This window comes from Phascolarctos cinereus, unplaced genomic scaffold, assembly GCF_003287225.1.
Source record: "Phascolarctos cinereus isolate Bilbo 61053 unplaced genomic scaffold, phaCin_HiC Scaffold_3;HRSCAF=262, whole genome shotgun sequence".
In the NCBI taxonomy this organism is placed as follows: Eukaryota; Metazoa; Chordata; class Mammalia; order Diprotodontia; family Phascolarctidae; genus Phascolarctos; species Phascolarctos cinereus.
In genome coordinates, this window is record NW_027555736.1 from 240,327,489 (window position 1) to 240,351,112 (window position 23,624).

Consider the following 23,624-nt stretch of genomic DNA (forward strand, 5'->3'; position numbering starts at 1 on the left):
ATCATAGAATATGTAATGAGAGCTTGGCATTACCTGGTAAGAAGGAGAAATCATGTTCCTTTGATAAACAAAACTACTGCCTTAAATGTGCACAATAATTATTCTTTTTAAAACCCCATGAGGTTGATTAGCAACAGGTGTTAATAGCTACACTGTACTTCATAAAATGGAAACAGGTTAGTCCTTCATATCTTCCTATTGAAGAAGTAATAATCCCACTATATTCTGCCCTGATCTGATCTCATCTGTTTGGTTCTGGCCACCACATTTGATAAAGAACATTGATAATCTGGAGAATATCTAAAGGAGAACTGCGTGATGAAAGGCCTCAAGATCATATTATGATCTTAGATTGTGAAAGAATAGAGGCTGTTTACAGGAGTAGAAAGGCTTGCAAAGACATGATATCCATATACAAGCATTTGATTAGACTTATTCTACTTGCTCCAGAGAGTAGAATTGGCAAAATCAGACTTGTTTTAAGGAAAAACTTTGTAACATCTAGAGAGCTATCCAGAAGTGGAAGGAGCTACCATCAGAAGTCATCATCTTACAATCTGAAGAGACTTCAAAGGTCATCTAATCTAACTCATTTTTTCAACAAGATTCTCTTCTACAACAAATGTGACAACTGTGTCTTCCCATTTTTGCTTGGAGACCTCAGTAAGGGAAAACCCACTACCTCCTGAAGCAGCCTGTTCCGGTTGTGGATGGGTGGAGTGAGTTGGAGTCAGGTCAGATCAAATTAAGTAAACAAGCATTTATTAAGCATTAAGTTCTGTGCTAAGTCAGATTAATGGCCTTTGAGTTCTCTTCCAACTCTGAGACTCTATAATTCACAAATATCAAGCATTTGGGAATAGAATCTAGATTTGTTGTCTTCTGCTCTCCTAAGTTTGGTTTACTAATGCTGCCTTCACAAGTCTAGAAAGCATTTTTAGACAACTAATTTCCAAATGGAATTCAATGCTATAAACATTTACTAAATGTGTGCCATGATAAAAGCACTGTAGTCCCTGTCTTCAAGGAGCTTACAAGCATGCAAAGTCGTGAAACTTCCATTTTGGCCTTGATAAATATTTATGCTTTCCCTCACAAGTATCCTTTTCCATTCAAAATGCCAGCATCCTGGTTTAGGCCATCATTACTTCTCACCTAGACAATTGTAATAGCCTCTTAACTGGTGTTCCCAATTGTACTGTCTCTCAGATCCAGTTCTTCCTAAAGGGCAGCTCTCATCATGCTCAAAAACCTTCAGTAGCTTACAGTTGCTTGCTAAAGGAAATAAATTCAATAAAAGTTTATTAAATTCCTAGTGTGTTCAGATTATTGTGCTCCATCCTTAGGGAAACACAAATTTTATATAAGATGATCTCTGCCACATAAGCCTTAGGGCACTCAAGACTATAAACAAATACCACCCTACTTTTTAAGCCTCATTTCCATTTGCTTCCTTTCATGTACTCAGAATTCCAGCCATAGTGGATTCCTCAATCTCTCTACATAACCATTCACTTTCCTGCTTGATAGTGGGACAATATTTGTAAAGTGCTTAGCACAGTGCCTGACATATAGTATACTATATAAATGTGGATTCTCTCTGCTTATTCCCTTCCAGGCTTTGTGTCTTTGTTTACATTTTCCCCTCCCCCTTGGAATTACCCTCTTCTCTTTCCCCTGCTATTCGTCTATTAAAACTTCCTTTAAGGTCCACCTTTAAATGCCACTTCCCAGGTATTTGCCACAATCTTTCTGCCCCTCCTCAACCCCATCCCTATGAGAAATAATCTTTCTTTTCTAAAAGTTCTAATTGCACTTTACTTTTTCTTCTTATTTCACATAAAGCTTTCTCCCTTTATTATCATTATTAGTATAAATGTTATCTCTTCTCCTGGATTGTAAGCTCCTTAAGAATAGGAGCTGCATGTTATTCAACCATGTATCCCCACAGGGCCAGACAGAGAGAGGGCACTCAGTTAATGTTTGTTGAATATACCTTTTACCTTTCCTAGTTTTCTCCAACAAGAGTGGACTATAGTTCCAACTTGAGTCAAAGTTGATCTTTTCCTACAGTCTATATGTACTATTTTCTTAAACACCTTCCCTTTTTAGATCTCTTCATTGGAAAATAGCCACATGTACTATAGAGAATTTGTCTTCCCCTCCTGGTGACTCCCTTATGTCACTAGATAATTAATTTTCCACTTGCCCCATTTTCTGCTTTGGGTATCAATCATTACACTGCTTGATGCCATTTGAGCTAACAGGTGAAGTAAAAATAAGCAAAGCAACATTTGAAGTGCTCTGTAACATCCTGGAAAGAAAAATTCTTTATTCTTATTCCTTTTCTTAACTTTAGAGGTTGTATATGTGCTTGTTTAGGTTTGGGTGACCCACACATGAAGGGGGGAAAAGATATTTGCCTGTTCCCCAAGGTAAAAATAAACCCCTATTTTGAGTTACTTGAGAAGGTCTTGCAAACACTAGTTTATGGAAAAGAAACTATTGTCTCGTTCTTGACATCTTAGCCATTTGTAACAGGACCTTATTTTGTTATTTGCAGAAAAAGTGGAGTCCGAAATACTGCAAGGTTATAGCAAATACTTGCCAGGTGATGCTGTTGTCATGGCTGTGAAGTTATGCATACTGTTTGCTGTGCTCTTGACAGTCCCTCTAATCCACTTCCCTGTAAGTACTGTTAAAGGTCTTGTTGCCTGTTGTACTCGTTTCCCTAATATGGCGACGCTAATTCTTTGCAGACTAGAACATTTGAGTCAAATCTAGTCTTGTGTGTCTTATTCATTTGTCAAGTGATTGATCAAAGACCTCAAACTGCATATGGCTTCATGAAAGGACAAAAATAACAGTGAACCACTAAGCTAATTTGTGCTTTTTTAGATTAAGTTTAGAGTTAAGCTATCCCACAGCATTGTTTCCAATTTGGAGAATGTAGTACTTCTAAAGTTTTGGGGGAAGGTTGAGTTTTTTTTTTTCTCCAATTCTGTATTGTGTTTTCAAAAGAATATATACAAAAAGATGAAAATTCAAGTCAGCAAAAGTAAGTACTTACTGATTTATTGTCACTTCGTTTTCACAGAGAAAGTTTAGTTTCATCTTAGCCAAAATAAAGCATTGACTTTGCAGTTGTTAAGATTTGAGGGGGAAAAAAAAAGAAAGAAAAGATTTGAGGGCAGAATGAATGAGTAAATGGATGAATAAAAAAATAAAGTATTATTGTACATGAGAATTCCGATAATTACTATGTCTCTAGGGAAAAAGTATTCAAATATTGTTATAGGTGTCTCATCTGTCCATTTAGATTGTAAATTCCTCAAGGGCTTTTGTCTTCTTATTGATTTGCTTCTCACACAGTGTTTGGTATAGTTAGTGAGTCCATTTGAAAGAACAAAGGCTGCTACAGCTAGAATAATGAGTTGTCGTAAGCAATATAAAATATGTCCTTTATTGAAATTCTTTTATGTTTTAGAACCTTTATTCTTCTGGCCATCGACTTTAAGGACTAATTGATAGCCATTATTGCATGTTATTCAGAGTTTTTTCAGTTGTATCTGACTCTCTGACTCTTTTTTGAGATTTTCTTGGCAAAGATACTGGAGGGGTTTGCCATTTCTTTCCCTAGCTCATTTTACAGATGAGGAAACTGAGGCAAACAGGGTTAAGTGACTTGGCCAGGTGTCTAAGGCCAGATTTGAACTCAGGCAGATGTTTTTTTTTTTAATTCCAGGCCCACTGTACCACCTAGCTGTCCCCCATTATTACCTAGTAGTCTCAGTAATTTTTTTTACCTCAGCTAGACTGGTCCTCAGATACTTAGGCATGCCTTCGATCTCTGGACTCAAACTTGTGGCTTTCCTAGCCTAGGACCTCTAATAGCTATGCTTTGCATGGCACTCAGAAATACAAATCATGTCTTTTAGGATGAAATAGCATAGCATGACTTCCACGTCAGACAGATTAGTGGTGGTAATCAAACAAATTAAGGAAAATATGTGTGTGAAAGTTTTCACATTTTTCATAATTTTTTACCCAGTAAGGTGCAATGTAAATTCAGTGCAACAAATATTTATTTAGTATTTACCACATATAGTACACTGTTTGCTAAGCCCAGGGCAGGGACATAGAGAGATAAGTAAAATAGAGTTCCTGCTCACTGAGAGCTTACCACCTAGTAGGAGAGATGATAAGTACACAAATTATTATTATAAATAATACAGCATGATAAATGCACTAGACCAAATGCCAGATCCTAAGAAAGGATGATAATATTTGAGAATAAAATTTAAATTTTATGAGTGTTTTTAAAAGCTTCATGATTAAAGCAGTGTGTAGAAAGAAGTTTTTAGAAAATAGACATTTTGTGAGAAGACTATAAGGTCGGATTTATGTCTAAACAAGTATTTCCCTAATGATACCTTCTCTTCTTAAACTAGTTTCGTTTTCCTTTGTACAGGCAAGGAAAGCAATAATCATGGCATTTTTTCCTAATCGCCTATTCTCGTGGCTTCATCATTTTTTGGTCACTTTAGCACTCAATATTGTCGTTGTTTTACTTGCACTGTATGTTCCTGACATTAGAAATATATTTGGCATAGTTGGTAAGTTATCTGTTCCAAAGTTCTACGTAATAAATTGGCTGTCTTAGTTTCAGGTTCTGATCCTAATGACATCATTTTGTTTGTTTGTTTTCTCCCTTAAAGGTGCCAGTACATCAACATGTTTGATTTTTGTGTTCCCAGGATTATTTTATCTTAAACTCAGTAGAGAGGATTTTATATCACAGAAGAAACTTGGGGTATGTTTTTTAAGTGTATATTTCTTTCATGACCACTGTTTTAAGAACAGTGTTGGTCATTTTATATTATGCATTTTCAAAAGAGGCTATTTATCAATCAAAAAGCATTTATTAAGTATCTAATATATGCCGGGCACTATGTTTATGTACAGGGGTTGCAAATTTAAAAATGAAATGTTACCTGCCATCCAAGAGATTATATTCTATTTGAGGGAATCAACGTGGACATATATGTGTAACTGATAAATAAATACAAAATAATTGAGGTAGAAGGGAGGCACTAGCTGATGGGAGGATCAAATAAGACTTCATGTAGAAAATAGTACTTGAGCTGAACTTTCAAGAAAGCTGAGGATTCCCAGGAGAGGAGGGACTTCACTTAAGGTATGGTGACAGCCTCTAGAAGGACCCAGAGATGGGAAAGAGTGACATGTGTGAGTAACAGCAAAAATGGATAATAAAGCAGGAAAAGTAGACTAGGGCAAAATTGTAGAGATTTGAGTGCCAGAGAAGTTGGAATTTGATTCTAGAGGTGATAAAGGACTTCTGGGTCACGTGAGCAAGATGGCAGACTAGACATTTTCTCCAATCCCTACAACCTCTGACCTTTCCAAAACAGAAATTATGTGTCAAAGATAAAGCAACTTCAGCTATGTCCATAGCCTGTGACATCCATAATACAAAAGAAACTTGAAAAAAAAAACAGCCCAAAACCCAGGAACTGACACCGACCTTGAGCACCCTCCTTCCACACTACTGGCATTGAGGTCACACTAGCAGACCCAGCAACACAACACAGACTTGTGTCAAAATTCACCCTCTTCCTTGCTCCCCCTTCCTTTTTCCATGTTGTAGAGGTCCTGACTCCAGGCTGCAGAAGTTTGCTCTTTCCTCAGTAGCCAGCTTGGTCACTGCCTGCCAGGAGCTGCAACCCAGCAGCACCTACACTGCAAAGCTCTGAATTGCCAGTGCCAAGGAGAGCAGGCTCTGAATTATCATTGCCAAGGGAAGCAGCTTCTGAACTGACAGGGCCATGCTAGAGAACTAAGGGACAGCAGGAACAGGACATGTCACCTAGATAGGACACTCTACATGTGAGGAGCTATGCAGCTCAAGCCTGAGGAAAAGAGCATGGTTCAGCTGGGGCCAGTTCTGACCACTGTAAAGTAAATTGGGGCAGAGACCTACGTTGGTGAACTGTGAATTGCCCAGTGTGGGAGGAGGCTGAGACTCTTTGAGATCCAGCTCCCAAGGAAGCTATAATCAGAGGGGACAGAGTCAGGAAGAAAGTAATAAGGAAAATAACATTGGGAGGAGGGGTGGCATGGAGAAGAGATTGAAAGTACCAAAGATTTCAGGAAGAAGAAATATCAAAGACCTAGAACACAAGCAGATAAATTAATAGGAAAAACAGTAACAGAAGGAAATATGGCTTCCAGTTCTAGTAAATGAGTTCAGGAATCTATGAATGAATACTGAAAAATGAAGGAAAATGATTCAACACTTGATGAGACAGAGGGCCCTTTGGAATTTGAGGAGAACATGGAATCATAACATGCTGTTACTAAGAGGTTTAAAAACAAATTAGAATTATGAGAGCAGAATTTACATCCTACACAGCAAAAATAATCGATGGAATAGAAGAACTTTAATCTGGAATGGCAAGCCTCACCAAAGAAATAAAAGAGAGAGAACAGATTGGGAATCAAATACATAGAAGTGAAGGGCACCCTAGAAGAAGAGAAGCAAAAACCAAAACATTGAAAGAAAATATGCTCACTATTCAAGCAAAACATTCTGATTTTGAAGTTAGAATGGGCAGAGACAACCTAAGGATCATAGGTCTCCCAGAATAACTTTATAGGACAAAAAAACCCCCTAATATCATAATGAAATAAATAATAGTAGAGAACTACCCAGAATCTCTGAAAGTAGAAAATGAAATCCCAATTGAAAGAATTCACAGATCACCTCCAGGAAAAAACCCAAGGCTGCAAACTCCAAGTCCTATAATGGTTAAATTTAATAATTCAGCTGAGAAACAAGTTCAGCCAGCCATCAAGAGAAAAACCTTCAAATACAGAGGAAAGGATATTTGAATAACACAAGACTATTCTGCATCCACTAATAAAAGAAGGAGGGAATGGAATATTGTGTTCCAAAGAGCATTGGCACTCAGAATGCAATGCATGATGACCTATCCTGTAAATCTAACCTTAACCATAGGACAAAAGATGGATGCCCAACAAAAAAGAGTTTGAAACATTTTCAGAAAGAAAATCAGAATTGAAGATACTATTTGCTTCTTAAACACCCCAAACAAGAAAATTGCAAGAGAAGGGAATAAATGCAGAACCAGTAAGAAATTTCTTTTTAAAGATATACAGGGAGACAGGGATGAAGGTGGAAAACTGATAGAGGCCATTAGCAATGAAGAGACAGACAGGAAGCATTATGGACAGAACCTGAGGACAACCTGTGTACAGGTGAATGCTTTTGTGGAACTACTTTACAACATGGAAAGATATATGAAAGAGGGGGAAGGGAGGAGGAGAATAGAGAGAACGAGTGGTATACTGGGGTTAAATCAAAGGCTAGCAATGAGGGGGAAAGTGACTTCTGATCTCGGAAAAAGAAGATACTACAAAAGAGTAGGGGAGGAAGAGGGGGGAAACATTGAAAAAGGATAGAAAAGGAGGCATTTGGAGGTGGGAGGGGGTTCCACTGATGAATGCTGCTATGAGTGAAGAGAGATGAAGACCTTGCACTAGATGATGTCTGGAGTATTTGGTGTCTGAAAAGTCTACTTGTCCTGGAAGAAGGGGAGGTAGAACCCCTGGGGGCAACTGGCACCTGGAGGAATAGAAGAGCATAGGCATGGGGAGGAAACTTCCAGGCAAGTGCAGTGGGGAGAAGGTCAGGGCGCTACCTTGGGGCAGTGTCCTCCCTGAAACCTGCAATGATTGGTATTGTTCTGAGAGTGAGGCACAATGGAAAAGGGGAATCCATGGGATAATCAAGCCTGACAGAAAGCACCTAGAGAGCAGAGCCTAGACTGGGTACCTTAGAAGCTTTGACCATATAAAGAATACAGAAGCAAGAAACCATGAATCAGAACGTGTGAGTCTAGAGTAATCAGAAAGAGAACATGGATAATGAAGAGAATAAGAGAAACCCTTTTTAGAAAGGGGCACAAAAATGAAATTAAATAACTAATAAATAAGACTACCAGAAAGGGAGAACAGGAAAGGGCAGTATGTATGATTGAGCAGAAAAAAAGGAGAAGAAATATATAACCAGATAAAAGTAGGAAAGAGGAAGAATAAAACCCTAAAGGGAAAGAGTAACAAATGAGAAAAGGGGGTAGAGGAGGAGAAAAGAGCCAGTGGGAACAAGACTACTTTTAAAAAAATAACTTAAGGAACATAATGCTGTGTTTAGAGCAGAAGAAAAGGAAAATCATTTAAAAAAAACTTTAGAGACAAAATATAAAATATAAACTTAACTCTTAGAACTTTAAATGTGGGGGGCATCTAGGTAGCACAGTGGATAGAGCATCAGCCCTGGAGTCAGGAGTACCTGAGTTCAAATCCAGCCTCAGAAACATAACACTTACTAGCTGTGTGACTCTGGGCAAGTCACTTAACCCCATTGCCTCACCAAAAAAACTTTAAATGTGAATGGATTAAGCAATCCAGTAAAACAAAAAAGAGTGACAAGTCGGATAACAAAACCAAAATATCCAAAACCACATGATCATTTCATTAGATGCAGAAAAAGTCTCTGAGAAAGTACCACACTTTTATGCTAAAGACACTACAAAATATAGGCATAGAGACCTTTTTTAAAAGGAAGCTATCATGAAAAGCACTTGTCTAAAACAAAAGCAAGCATCCTATGCAGTATGAATACACTGGAACCTTTTCCAGTAAATACAGGCATGAAGCGAGGATACTCTCCCCACTACTGTTTGATGAGAGTTCTAGAAACAATGACAGGAGAAAGGAATTAAAGAAATAAAGATAGTAAAGAGGAGGTAAAACTATCTCTGTTTGCTGATGTTATGACAGTTTACTTGGAAAACCCCAGGGAATCAATCAAGTTACTGAGAATAGTTTCAGCAAAGTCACAGGCTACAAAATAAATCCTTAAAAATGAATAACATTTCTATGGGATAATAACGAAACAAGAAGCAATAACATAAAGGGAAATCCAATTCCAAATAACGTCAAAATACATAAAATAGGAGATCAACCTCCCAAAACACAGAAAAGACTTGTAGAGATTCAAGTACAAAGTGCTCTTTAAATTACCTTCCTATTTAATTGGAGGCATATTCAGTGCTCATGTCTAGTGCCAATATACTAAAATTGACAATACTACCATGATTAATTTGTGTTTTTAATGCTACAGCAGGCCTGCACAACATACGGCGTGCGAGCCACGTGCAGCCTGCCTAAGTATTTTAGGCGTAGTTGCCACTGCACTCTCCTGTGTGTCACGTGGCTCTTGGCAACCAGCCATCATCAGTCTGTCTCTAGCCTAACCTATCTTCAGCCCTAATAAGTTTATAAGTTGTGCAGGTCTGTGCTACACCAGTCAACCAAGGCCCTTTACAGAGCTTGATAAAATAATAATAAAATTCATTTGGAAAAACAAACCATCTAGAATATCAAGGGAAATTAGTAAAAGAAGTAAAGATGAAGCACGTCTAGACCTCAAACTATATTATAAAACAGCAGTCATCAAAACTCTGTGGTACTGATTAAAGAAGAAATAGATCAGTGGAACAGACTGGACAAGGGAGATTGAGAAATAATAGAACTTAATAACCCCGTGTGTGATAAAATGGAAAACATAAGTTAATTGTTCATCAGTTGTTTCAGTCTTGTCCATCTCGACCCCATTTGGGGTTTTCTTGGCAAGATACTGGAGCGGTTTACCATTTTCTTACCCAGCTCATTTTACAGATGAGGACCCTGAAGCAAACAACATTAAGTGACTTGCCCAGGGTCACACTGCTGGTATCTGAGGCCAGATCTGAACTCGGGAAAATGAGTTGTCCGGGCTTCAGGCCTGGAACTCTATCCGCTGTGCTACCTAGCTACCTAAAAACACAAGTTACCTATTTGACAAAGACTTCTGGGTTAACTGGAAAGCAGTCTGGCAAGAAATTAGGCTTGGACTAATACCTTACACAACATACCATAATATGCTTCTAAATGGATTTATGACCTTGACATAAAAGATCGTACGGTTAAAAATTTAGAAGCGAACAGAACATATACATCTCATAGCTCTGGATAAGAGATGCGTTCTTAACCGAACAAGAGTTAGAGGTAATTACAAAAGATAAAATATATTTCTTTGATTACTTGAGACTGCAAAGCTTCTGCGCAGACATTAATGCATCTAGGATAAGAAGGGAAATGTTTGCATGGGGGAAAAATCCTTGTATCATTTTTCTGATAAGAGTTTTGTATCCAACATATGTAAATAATTAATAAATATAGACAAATATAGTCATTCTGCAATAGATAAATGGTCAAAGAATATGAACAAATAGTTCTCAAAAGAACTACAGAGTGTGCACAAACACATGAAAAATGCCCCAAATCACTAATAATAGGAGAAATATAAATCAAGACAACTCCAAGGTTCCAGCTCACACCCCGTAAACGGGCAAACCTAACAAAGAATGGCAGTAGTCAGTGTCAGAGGAGCGGTGGGAAGGCGGGCACACTAATGCATTGTTGGCGAATCTGCGGAGTGGCACAACCATTTTGTAAAACAGTTTGGAACTGTGTAAATAAAGTGGCTAAAATGTCTGTACTCTTTGACTCTTTTACTGGGCTTATAATCCCAAGGAAGACACTGATAAGAAAAAATCCTCACATATTCCAAAATATTGACAACAGCAGAATGTCACAATGAAATTATCTAATACCGTGGCTCTTCAGTCGTCAGTATACCTAGCTAGTGGGAGAAACCACAACAGAAGTGAAGCCTGTAGTTTATAAAGTCTCTGCCTTTTCACCAAAAAAGATGAAATATTCTACTTTAAAATGTTCTTAAAATGCACCTGAGGTGCCCCTTGAAATCCGAGTAAAGAAAGGTTTGGCTTTTTTTTTCTTTTCTTAAATCACATACTTAGTACTCTTTCAGAAATAGAACTTTCCTTGTACAAGGTAGCCTAACTGTTTCTTTTTGTTTTTCCTTTCTACAGGCTTCTGTATTGTTTCTCTTTGGAATTCTTGTTGGGACTTTGAGTTTTGCACTAATAATTTTTGAATGGATTAATAAATAAAAGAATAATTATCTTTAACTCCTACAAAACAATTTATTAGTGGGTTTCCAGGAAGATGTGTGTGTATCGTCACAGAGCTCAGTTGATGATGGATTGTAGAAGACATATTATTGCCTTTGTTGTCGTCATCCAGTCGTTCAGATGTCCAGCTTTTCTTGGCAAAAATACTGGAGTGATTTGCCATTTTCTTCTCCAGTGTGCCCCCATTTTACAGATGACGAACTGAGGCAGATAGAGGTTAAGTGACTTGCCCAGGATGACACAGGCAATAAGTACCTGAGGCCAGATTTGAACTCAGGTCTTCCTGACTCCAGGCCTGGTGCTCTGTCCACTGTACCACCTAGCTGCCTCTGTTATTGCAATACCACTTTCAGTTTTTCAGCCAGTCTTGGAAGAGTGAGTTTTTTGTACAGGTGAACTTTCTTACTCTTGGAATTCATGACTTTTGAAGTGATTTAATAGGGATGACCTAGAATAAATCAGTCATCTTGTAAGAAAAGAAAGCATACCTTCAGTCTTAGCAAGAATTTAGTAAAATAATAACAGCTTGACATTTTTATAGTGTTCTAAAGTTTACAGACTACTTTACATCCATTATCTCATTGGATCCACACAACATCCCTGTGAAATAGAGACCGCACTTTACCAATGTGGAAACTGAGGTTCCATAGGGTAAAATGATTTGCCAAAAATCAAACAGCTGGTAAATTGAAAAAACACAATTTGAACCTAGATTGTCTGATTACAAATCCAGTGCCCTTTTTACATTTCATCATGCTGCTTCTGCACAATCCAATGAGATTGCAATATATTTGAATTCAAGAACTGAATTCAAGTCTGCTGTTTCTTGTGTCTTCCACAGTGCTTAGCACAGTCCTAGATGCAGTACTCTGGAAATGCTTGCTAATTGATCAGTTATAAGAGGGTAGAATCAAAATTAGTATACAAGCTAATAATATTTGTCTTATTAAATAGACTATGAGGCTTACTGCATTTGGATCATGGAAAATAACCAACATTATTTCTTGTTACATTGTACTATAGTAATACTCGTTGAGACTAGTCAGTATTTCCATTACAAATACTTGCTTTCTAAAACCTCAATTTGGTTTGAACTGCCTTTCAGGGTATTTATGTTCTGACTCCATAATCCATTTTGTGTTTACACCCCTATTAGAGAAAATAAAACTTTCTAGTTATGTTCCTAAAGCCCACAGTGGGGAACTTTAATCTGTTTGGATCTAATTATGTGCTGCTGTTCGATTCAAAAATCCCATTAAAGCCATTACGTGTTTATGCCTTCTATAAATCCAGACTTAGGCCTGTTGTGACAGCTGATAAAATTGCTCCCCAAACTCATCAGTAAGCCAAGAGAAGTGAATGCATCATTAGCAACAAAGAACTTGTTTCACCATTCCCATAGTTATTCATTCCTCTTCCATTTTAAGTTGAAAATGTGTACCCAAATGAGATCCACCCACATTAAACTTACTTGTTTTCCTAGTTTCTCCTTTACTAGTTTTCGTTTTTAATAACTTGGATTGAGTAGTCATTATTTAGGAGGCATGAGTGTTTAGTTAATGTAAGAGGAAAGCTGTTTCTTTATGGCTTTTGGTGAAAGAATGGTTGGAAATCATAAGTCATGTGATCCTAGCACTGGAAAGCACCTTAGAATCAAAGTTTTGGAACCAGAAAACACTTTAGATATTACCCAATCCAACCTTTCATTGATGTAGCTAAAATAATTGATGAAACAACCTAAGGTATTAAAAGATTAATTATCCTCTGTAGTAGGATTCTTTTCACTGCACCACAGCCTTTGCTTCTAGTTCAACAATGTTGGATTGATGAAAGACTTTAGGGGGTGTGGTGAGGAACTACCATAGACAGCACACTCACACCTTAAATAGCTATATCAGTATTATCTTCATCACATTCTTAATATTTTATTGTAAGATATTTCAGGACCTCAAGCACTGAAGTGATGCTATGTTATGGTGCAGTTTCCCTGGGCAGAAAATTCATGGGAATGAGTCACAAGCATGGCAACCACAGACAAGAATGTGGATACAGAACCACCACTAGAAATGAAGAAACTGGCAAATTTCTGGGAGACAAAAGAAAACAAAAGCAATACCCAGCCAGCCATAACAAAATCATTAATCTTTGGTACTTTAAACCCTATGCATCTTAAAACCTTTGTGTCTTCACTGGAATCTCAGGATGAAGCGATCCTTTTCTTTAGCAAAGATAACCCCTCTCTTCACCTATGTGACCTTGATCACATCCTGTTCTGTCACTTCTGTGACCCTGCTCCATAACTCATTTCTTTAGCACTACAGCAAGATGACTGAATGAAAGGCTGCCAATACACCCAATTTTTCCCTTCCAAAAACAACAGCTAAGAGGTAAGGGAGCCCCCAAAGAAACTAACAGTAGAGACTGAGGAAATGAGCAAGCTAAGAAGAATTTTGCGATGAAGAAATGCTATGGGTTAAAGTAATCCTGGGATAAAATTCCAGAAGAGGAGAGTAATTCTGCCTTAAGTGTATGTAGAAACCCATAAAAGAGAATAGGATGAACAAGAACCCCCAGAGAAGTTAGAAAACCTAATAAAAGAATTGAAGGAAAATTTATACATAAGGAAGAAACTAAGAGTTTTTGAGGATTTCAATATTTATGCCAATGCTTCTTCAAGCTCTCTAACCTCTCAACTCCTCAGTATCCTTAAATCACATGACCTCTCACTCCACCTACTGCATACCGAGGAAAAGTCACACCCTGGACCTCACAATTACCAACCAGTGTTACCCTCCTTAATCAAAAACTGACATTCCTCTGTCAGCCTTAACCTGTCATTCCATTTATATCTCATCACTCCCAAACCTATTATTCTTCTTCAAATTCCAGTTACTCTACCCCACGTTACTCCTATGCTGACTTTTTTCCTTTTCCATTCTCAACCAACTCACCTTTACACTGCTCTCTACTCACAGATCATCCACCTGCCTACCTTGTCCTCTCACCATTCATCTTTTGTGAATCTCAATCCTGGTTTATTCCTATTATCTGCCGCCCAAATTTTTACATGCTGCTGAATGGAGCTGGGAGGTGTCACAACTGTTAACTAGGCGTACCATAAATTCAATTATCTAACTTCAACCAGATTCACAGCAACAAGGCAATCCTTTTTTTTCTCTCTCCAAAGCTATTTCAAACTTTAAAAAAAAATTCTATTTTCAGTTCCAAATTCTCTTCTTCCCTCCACTTCCCTACCCATTGAGAAAGCAAGAAATATAATGCCCATTATACATATGATGACATGCAAAACATTTCCAGATTAGTCATGCTGCAGGGGGGGAAAGCAAGAAAAATTAAGAGGAAAAAAACACCCCAATCTTCACTTAGTCCATTAGTTCTCCATTTGGATCAGAATAGTATTTTTCATCACAAGTCTTTTGGAAATGTCATGTCAATTATATTGATCAGAGTTGCTAATCTTTCACAGTTGATTATTATTATAATATTGCTGTTATTGTGTACCTTGTTTTTCTGATTCTGCTCAGTTCACTTTGTATCAGTTCATATGTCTTCCCAGGTTTTTCTGAAACCATCCTCTCTGTCTCAAATTTCCTTCCCCTACACTCCACACCTCTTTCCTCTTTTAGCTGAGGACTTTGCCTTTTACATTAATGCAGAAGTTGGGGCCATTTAAAACGTAATTCATCTTTCCCCTTATTTTTATTTTCCTCAAAACCACTAGACACCAACCCCCAATCTCTCAAAGTCTCTTGAAAATGATATGGCCTTTACCTCTCCAAGGACTGGCCTTGGAGAGGGTACATGGGTGCATGTACCCTTGTTCCCATTCTCTCCTGTCTTTTCCAGCAGATTTCATCTTCAATGATCCCCTATCTCTAATCTTCAACCTCTCTTATTTCCTGCTTCTGTTTCCCCAGTCTTTAAAAAGAATCTTCACTAGACTATGATTCCCACAAACTTGTGCTACATACATCTTCCTTTTTTCAGCCAAAGTCCTAGAATAAGCTGTCTACATTTGTAGCCTTCACTTCTTCCACTCCTCGATTTCAGTCTGCCTTCTGACCCTATCACTCTACTGAACCTTCTCCCTCTATATATGTATACACACACACACACACACACACACACACACACACACACATTATGCCATAACTTGCTCACTCAGTTCCCAATTTGTGTCCAATTTTATGCTACAAGAAAAAGAATTGCTATAAATATTTTTGTGTGTATGAGTCCTCTTCTATCTTTGATCTTTTCAGTATGTAAGCCTAATAGTTGTCTTACTGCCTATGCACAGTTTAGTAACTTTTAGAGTATAATTCCAAGTTGGTTTCCAGAATGCTGGACCAATGCAGAACTTTTCTAATAGTGCATTAGTGTGCCTTATTTTCCTGTAACTTCTTCTACATCTATCATTTTCCTCTTTGCCATTCTGTTGGCTATGGAGTGGCATCTCAGAGTTTGTCTCCTCATCTCTCAGCTGGCTGCACTACTTTGGGACTTCACTGACTTCCATCTTGTCCCAAGAAGCTCATTACTGGGAAAATTTCATCATCCTGGAGGATCCCATCAACTTTAGGATTCTACCTTCTCTCCATCTTCTGTCCCTCTGATTGGAAGGTGGAGCCATGAACTCTAAAACTTTCCTTTAAGGAGGGAACCCAGGTCAGAACGTCTCATTTCTCACTAGATGCACTACTTCAGGACTTCTCTGACATTTCCACCATTCCCCCATCTGCTTTCCTTTCCCTTCCCTCCCATTCCTCCATTCAGCTTCCTTTTATGTGTTCTCTTCTTCCATTAGATTGAAGGCATGGACTGTCTTTTTTTCTGTCTTTCATATCTGTATCCCCAGTGCTTAGTATAGTACCTTCCACATAGAGGGCACTTAATAAATGTTTACTGACTGACTTGCTTTTCTCTAATTATTACTGATTTGGAACATTTTTTTCTTCATATGGCTATTGATAGCTTCGATTTCTTCCTTTGAAAACTTCTTGTTTGTATTCTTTGATATTCTTCATATATCTCTTTGGGGAAGTTAATCTTATAAATTTGAATCAGTTCTTTATGTATCTTGTATATGAGAACTTTATTAGAGAAAATTGTTGCAAAGATATTTCCCACTTAGCTGTTTCTCTTCAGTTGTTAATTGTATTAGTTTATTTAATTGCATTAAAATTTATATAACTCAAATTGTTCATTTTAATCTTTTGTGATCCTCTTTATCCCTTGTTTGGTCATGAATTCTTCCCCTAACCATAGATCAAAAGAGTTTGCTTTAGTTTTCATTTTTTTTCCTAGCAATTTGGAATATTCTTCATATGATTTATTTGTAGCTTAGACTTATCCCTTTTACAATTGCTATTCATATCCTTTGACCATGTATCTATTGGATAATTACTCTGATCCTTAAATATTTGAATTAGTTCTTCATATATCATGGATTTCAACTGCAAAAGGTATTTCATGACTTGTTCCTCTACTTAGCTTATGACATGTCATTCTTCAGCAAAGTTATGCATTCATTTGAAGGTAATCTTCGTATATTGGGTGAAGTACAGGTCTACACCTAATTTCTATCACTGCTTTCCAGTTTTCCCAGCAGTTTAAGTAAAAAACAACAACAACAACAAAACTGATCTTTTTCCCAGTATCTGAAGACTTTGGGTTTATCAAACAGTATGCCACTACGTTTCTTAGGCTCTGTATGTTGTGCCACTGTCCCACTGATTGGTTTTTCTATTTTTAGCCAACACCAAATAATTTAAATAATTATAACTTGGTGGTAGAGTTTGATATCTGGTATATTTATGCCACTTTCCTTCTCACTTTTTTTCACTATTTCTATTGAGATTGAGATTCTTGACTTTTTGTTCTTCCAGATGAGTTTTGTTATAGTTTTTTTTCTAACTCTTTTAAGTAATCCTTTGATAGTTTGATTGACATGGCACTGTATAGTAAGCTAATTTAGGTAGTATCATTATTTTACACTGGCATAGCTAATAGTGAACAATTAATATTTCTCCATTTATTTAGGTCTGTATTTTTTTTTAAGTATTTTGTGACTGTATATAGTTCTGTTTTGTGTTTTGGTAGGTGTCCTCCCAAATACATCATGCAGTTATGCTGTTGCAGTTGTTGTTGTAGTTTTTAATGGAATTTCTCTTTCTATTCTTCCTGCTAGGTCTTGTTATTAATTTACAGAAATGCTGGTGGCTTATTTGAATTTATTTTATATCCTGATACTTTGCAAAAGTCATTAATTGTTTAAATTGATTTTAATCTGCTCTCTAGGGTTCTTTAAGTAAGCCATCAATGAAAAAAATTTCTTCTTTGTCCCCTCAATTTACTTTTGTCATCTTATTTCTATAGTTAGCATTTCTAGCACTATGTTAAAATAGCAGTGAAGATAATGGGCATCTTTGATTGGAAAGGTCTCAGATTTATCCACATAGGATGTTGGTTCTTGGTATTAGATAGATACTATTAGATATATACTTGATCTTAATCAAATAAAGGAATTTTTCCTGTGCTTTTTTTTTTTTACTAGAAATGGGTATTATACTTAATCAAAAGCTTTCTTTGCTCCTGTTGTTGTGATTATGAGATTTTGGGGGGTCTTTTTGTAATTAATATGGTCTATTGTTTTTATAGTTTTCCTAATATTGTGCTAACTCTGCATTGTTGATATAAATTCAACCTTACCATTCAGCATAATCTTTTTTGATATATTGCTTTAGCTTTTTTGGTAATTTTTAAAAATTAAATGTATTTTTTTAAATCAGTGAAAACCCACCTTTCTTCTTCCCACCCACCTCTCCTACAGGAAGGGAGCAAGAGCAAAGGAACAAACATTTATTAATAGCCTGCTATGTGCCAGGCACTGTGCTAAGTGCTTTACAAATATTATCTCATTTGATCCTCAAAACAACCCTGTGTACCTCACATATGTTAAAAACAACAACAACAACAGAGAATTAAATGCAAAATACCAATTTGTGCATGCAGAAAATTGGAAACAAAAGAATGACCATACAAACTGTGGCTGAGCTGAGTCTATAATTTACCTGAACATTTTCAACACTCTCCACCTTCCCACATCTGCTTAGGCTCTTCCCTACTGCCATCTTACCCCTATCCTCCTCCCTCAACCTTTAGTAGAAGTTAAATTTCTTCTCATCCTTTAAATCACAATTAAGTTCTACCACCTCCTAGTGGCCTTTTTTATCCTTCCCCTACACAGACATCCCTCCTACCTCATCTTTCCACCCTGGCAGACCTCATATAGCTCTTTACTTTCTAACTCTCTGATGCACTTATCATGAATATTTTGCATTATAGTTATCTCTGCTGATGTGTTGTTCCCCTAATAGACTGTGAACTCTATAAGGGCAAGGAGTGTCTCACTTGAATTTTCTGTGTCCCTCAGCGCATTGGCTAGTGCTCTGCAAATAGAAAGCACTTAATCAATGTTTGTTGGTTTGCTTAATCCAGACCAGTGCAGCGACTTAGTTTCTCATCTAGAACAAAAGTACCCTTATGTCTTGCATTTTAACTTCTTCCATTAGACAAAACTGGTATCTTTGCAAAGTCTGGGGTCTGTCCTACTTCTCTGTGCTTCTTTCACTGGGAGCGAGGTAGTGGAGTAGGCAATGGAGAAAACTACCCTGACTTACTTGGTTTCCAGTGACATTCTGCAGCCCAGTAGCCTTGCTTGCTGGTACCTTCCTAGTGTAGGCCGCCTGCAGCACAGCACTGCTCTTAACTCTCATCCTGATTTATGGAATATCATCACCCAGATCGCATCAACCTGACAAGCCATTTCTGGGGCACACTTTTCCGTTTTTCAGAATTACAGCCCAAGATATAAACGGCTGCTTAAATACTTCCCACCTCAATAGTACCCAACCAAATAACCCTAAATCTGCAACAGATGCAGGAGTGCCCCCTGGGGCAACTGTTAAGTGTGATAACCACTGGGTATCAATTAGTGCATTTTCCCCCTACCCACGGGTACGAAGAGGGGAAGGGGAAAGATTTGGCAAGAAGGCAAGAAACCTGGTATTTTGCCCTAAACTTCTAAGTCTGGTTAACATCAGAATAAGTTATTTTAGAGGGCTCATTTTTCTTATAATCTGATGTTCTGCTCCATCTAGCTATCTATTTATACAACAGCTGTCCTATAGAGCAGCTTGGAAGTGTCTAAGATAAATTGCAAGGCAACTTTGCCCTCTTTACCAGGGTTACCATAGACATAGCTCAAAAGCTTTTCTTAGGATTTGCCTATGACAACATTTTTGGTGGGTGTGTGTGTGTGTGTGTTTTCTTTCAGAGCCATTAGCTTTAAAAAAGAATAGGCTCATTTTTGATGAGATTGATGAGACTGATGAGGTTATAACTATTTAAAAAAAATTTAGGTAAAAAAGAAAACGCAAGGTATTGTTTGTTCACTGATAAACCTATAGCTTATATTTGGTGTCATGTTTGTTTAATTAGACAGTTTGGAGGCGCTTAATAAAAACAAACAAATTGCTCCTTTATACTGAAGGTAAATTCTTATGAATTCTTTCCTATCGTTTGAACCAAATGTTTGCATAATGTCTAAGCATTTAAATGGTTAAAGCCAGTCTTTGAAGTTAACACTCCATTAAGATGAATGAGGGTAATTCACACCTCTGTAGGGACTATATTATTTCAGTCTGGCTGCAGAGCAAACAGAATTGAAGCAGCCAATTGATTTACTGTGTGAAGCCTCTGTACAAACCAAAAAGTCTAGAAATTTCCTTCTTTGTTTTCTCCTTGTTTTCCTCATAGAAAAGTAGAAGCTGAAAATCAGCAAACCCTGGGAATACCATTGCAGTCTCTGAAGCATTTTCGATTCCTTGAGTGAGCCACTAAAGCCAATACTTGCAGCTCAAGGATGGGCCAGTCACCACATAAATGCAGCTCATCCAGCTTTGTTCTCTCCCCTGAGTAGCTGATGGCATATCCTTAAAACTGAAATTTCATTCTCATGTAATTTTAACTAAATGGAAGAGCAGAAATAGAACTATCAAATTTCAGGTAAACCTTAACGCATGACTTTTAATGGAGGTATCAGCCAGTTTTGGTCCTCAAGGCGCTTGCGGAAGCTTCTGACAGCATTTTCGCCTTTGCAAAGCCTGCTGTTCTCATTCTGCTTACCAAGGAGAGGGGCTAGATGAAGATGCTTTGGTTGGGCCAAAAAGCAGGCTCTTTGTTACAGGCACCATTTGGAATATAACCATTGTGCTTATGCCAGCCGGTGGACGGTCACAGAATTACAAAATTTAGGAGCTAGACAACGTTAAATGCCTTCTACCTGAACCCTTTTATTTTCCAGAAAAGTAATACAGGACCAAGAACATGAAGGGACTTGCCTAATATCACACAATAAGTAAATAGCAGAATGGAACTAGGACCCTAATCCAAGGCCGTTTTCCTTAAATTGGGACTGCTCTACATTGTCATTTTAGAGATCTCTCTCAATATATCCCTGAAAGGGTTAATTTGGAAGACAGGGATAGGAGTCAGGATGAGTTAATTTAGCACAGAGGAAATGCTAGGCATTGTGTGCATTCATGTTAATGAACTGGGTAGATTTTTATTTTTTTAGGTAAACAAACTTTTCTCTCCACCCTTCTCAGCCTTGTCTGTTTGCAGGCAGATCAAGTTACTAGCTAATCTGTGGGTTGCTTGGCGGGCAGGCTATTTCTGTCCTGGCCTGTCCCTGGTGCTAACTCTGCCAGCATATGGTAATGGAAAATAAGGGTTTGAACAAAGGGACTTAAATGGGATTAATTTTAACCTGCTTTTCTTTTCATAGCATGTTGACAGTGCTCTGTAGCTAGATCAGAATTAACTCATATTAAACTCACTTTGGTTAGCGTGTCTCTGAGTTAAATGTCTTAGCCTTTAGTATCAGAATTTCTTAAAACTCTTTGTTGGGGACCAAAAATTAATATTTCTTATTTGGACACCCAATTTATTCCCTCTCTTAGAGACATTCCTTCTGATCATGAAGTGGCAAGAGTAACAAAAATAAAATAAACTCCATAATAAAACCAAATTAGGTGTTTATTTCTAAGTTACACAATTTTGAAAATAATTCAAATTATGTTCCTCACATCTTTATTTTTTAAAAAATCTAAAAAGCTTAGGAACCATGAGAAGATAAATGTGAAAGTGATTAAAGATATGTCAGTGTTATAAACCGTATAATAGAAGTTTAAGTTGAAAATATAATAATTGGCTTCACCACTATCTAATCAGAATTCTTTTTACGCAGTTCGCTCTTTACTCTTTTGTATACTCTGTCTTGTGTTTTGTCCATAGCCTGCTCCTTCTACTCCAGCAACAACCTCTGTGTTCCTGTGCTATGTAGCAAGTGGTCAAGGGAAACAAGTTAAGAGATAGGAAGAATCCAGAGCATTATCTTAGCTGAGTCCCAGGTCTACTGGTGGAAAGAAGTTAACTTTAATCAAAGACTCACCCTGGGGGATGGCAACAGAGTTCATTTCTGTATATGATAATCTTAGAATACAGACTCTCAGAATCAGAGCTCAGAATTAGTAGGAACCTCAGAGATCATCTATTCCAGGGATTTTTAACAGGAGATTGTGTCTGCTGGGGATAGGGAATGGGGAGGGTGGTAATTAAATTTTTTTTATAACTATTTCAATGTAACTGGCTTCCTTTGTAATCCTATATATTTTATTTTAAGCATTTAAAAACATTATTCTGAGAAGGGGTGCAAGGCTGTCACCAAACTGCCACAGATGGTCCTTGACACACAGAAAAGATCAACTTTCAAAATATGGTTCAATCTATATATTCAAAGAAGAATCTCCTTTTATATCACATTCTACATTATCATAAATCCAGCCTTTGCTGGAAGATCTCCAAGGAGGGGGGAACCCCACTCCCTCCCAAGATAACCCATTTCACTTTTCCAAGATTCTAATTATTATGAATGGGTTTTTTTCTTGTATCAAACCTAAATTTGTTTAGGATAATAGATTTAGAGCCAGAAAAGACCTTGAACATCAGAAGAGTCTAATCCCCTCACTTGACATATAAAGTAACTAAATTCTAATTCGGTTGAACAAAAATCTAATAAACTGTACTTCATAACTCTGTTCTTCAATAAAGGTGTTAAATTAAGAAACTACATTGCATAGACAAGACAATATAATAAACAGTGGAATAAAAAGAAGAGAGATGTTGTTGAGAGCAGGAGTAGCAAGAGGTTGGTAAATCCCACCATCTGTAGACAGTGTAACAGAGAAAGAGCAGGAGGAACCCTTCCCGTTCAACCTCCTTCCCAATAACTCTTTTTTCCCTCTCCTTTTCCCCACAACCCCCCAATAAAGAACCTAGAGCTTTATTCTACTCTGAGCTCTGTGCTCATATAAATATGGCTGTTCACACTACTTAGATGAGTAGTCACTAACTTTCTTATAAGATGGAGGATCATTAGTCTTTACTATCTGTCCTACTTCTATGCCTTCCAGTTCCCTAGCCATTACTATCCAGCCTGCTGGTGCACACTGAGGACCCCTGGGCCTCCCCATCTGCTCTCAAGCTAAACCTACCTATATGTGATATCTCCCTTAATTAAAATTTGAGTTCTTCAATAGCAGGGGTTGTTCCACTTTCCCATTTGAATCCTCAGCACTAAGCATAGTGATTGACATACATCTAATAAATGCCTTTTCATATATATATACACATACACACACACACATATATACATATATATATATATATATTTATATATCATAGCTAATTTTCATGAATGAGTTAGTCCTAAATTAGTCTGAGGGGCAGGCTAATGTTTACTGTTACCCCTAACACAATTCAGTGGGCCACCCTACCTTTATTCCTTTATTTTCATGGATGATGAAGACCCAACCCCATTACACAGTTGACTTTTTTTCTGATTAACCCTACGAATACAAAGCTGCTTGTATTTTTTGTTTTTAATTTTTTTAAACACTAGCTATAAGCTATATTTTACACAAGCCACATCACCAGAGACATTGAAATATGTATTTTGAGTTATTCGGGTCTTTGTGAGTCTAGCTGCATCATGTCCTAAACTGGAAAAGGTTTTCTTGTAACTCTGATTAAAGTTATCTGAAAGACATCTCCTCTGAATTCACACAAATGCAAATATATTATTCTAAGGAGTAGCAGAAGTGACTCTGCATGTGATATTCTTGGGACACATTTTACTTTATGCTACTGATCTTTAAAAGTTCAATTTTCTCGCTGTCTCAGTAAGGTCAGTGAATTCTTGAGTACATTTTCATATTTAAGGCTATAATTCTGTGCAGTGTTCACAACTAAATGTCACCAGACATGCATCTGTTAGCTTTTCTATTACATAATCTTGTATAATTTATCACTCAAATCACATTTTGATACGATTGTTTGTAA

General features: G+C 37.3%; 1 protein-coding gene across 2 annotated transcripts in view; it reads left to right on the forward strand.

Moving 5' to 3' along the window:
- The window catches only part of SLC38A6 (solute carrier family 38 member 6), a 77,796-nt gene extending 65,173 nt beyond the window's left edge, over positions 1-12,623 (forward strand). Inside the window, exons 13-16 of one of the 2 annotated variants that reach the window (XM_020986493.2) lie at positions 2,564-2,688; positions 4,472-4,616; positions 4,719-4,813; positions 11,040-12,623. In XM_020986493.2, the coding sequence (XP_020842152.1) occupies positions 2,564-2,688; positions 4,472-4,616; positions 4,719-4,813; positions 11,040-11,120 (446 nt within the window). In that variant the 3' untranslated portion in view covers positions 11,121-12,623. Of the gene's footprint in view, positions 1-2,563; positions 2,689-4,471; positions 4,617-4,718 lie in introns of both variants that reach the window. The other variant, XM_078151520.1, reaches the window with a different exon arrangement.
- Positions 12,624-23,624: the final 11,001 nt, after the last annotated feature.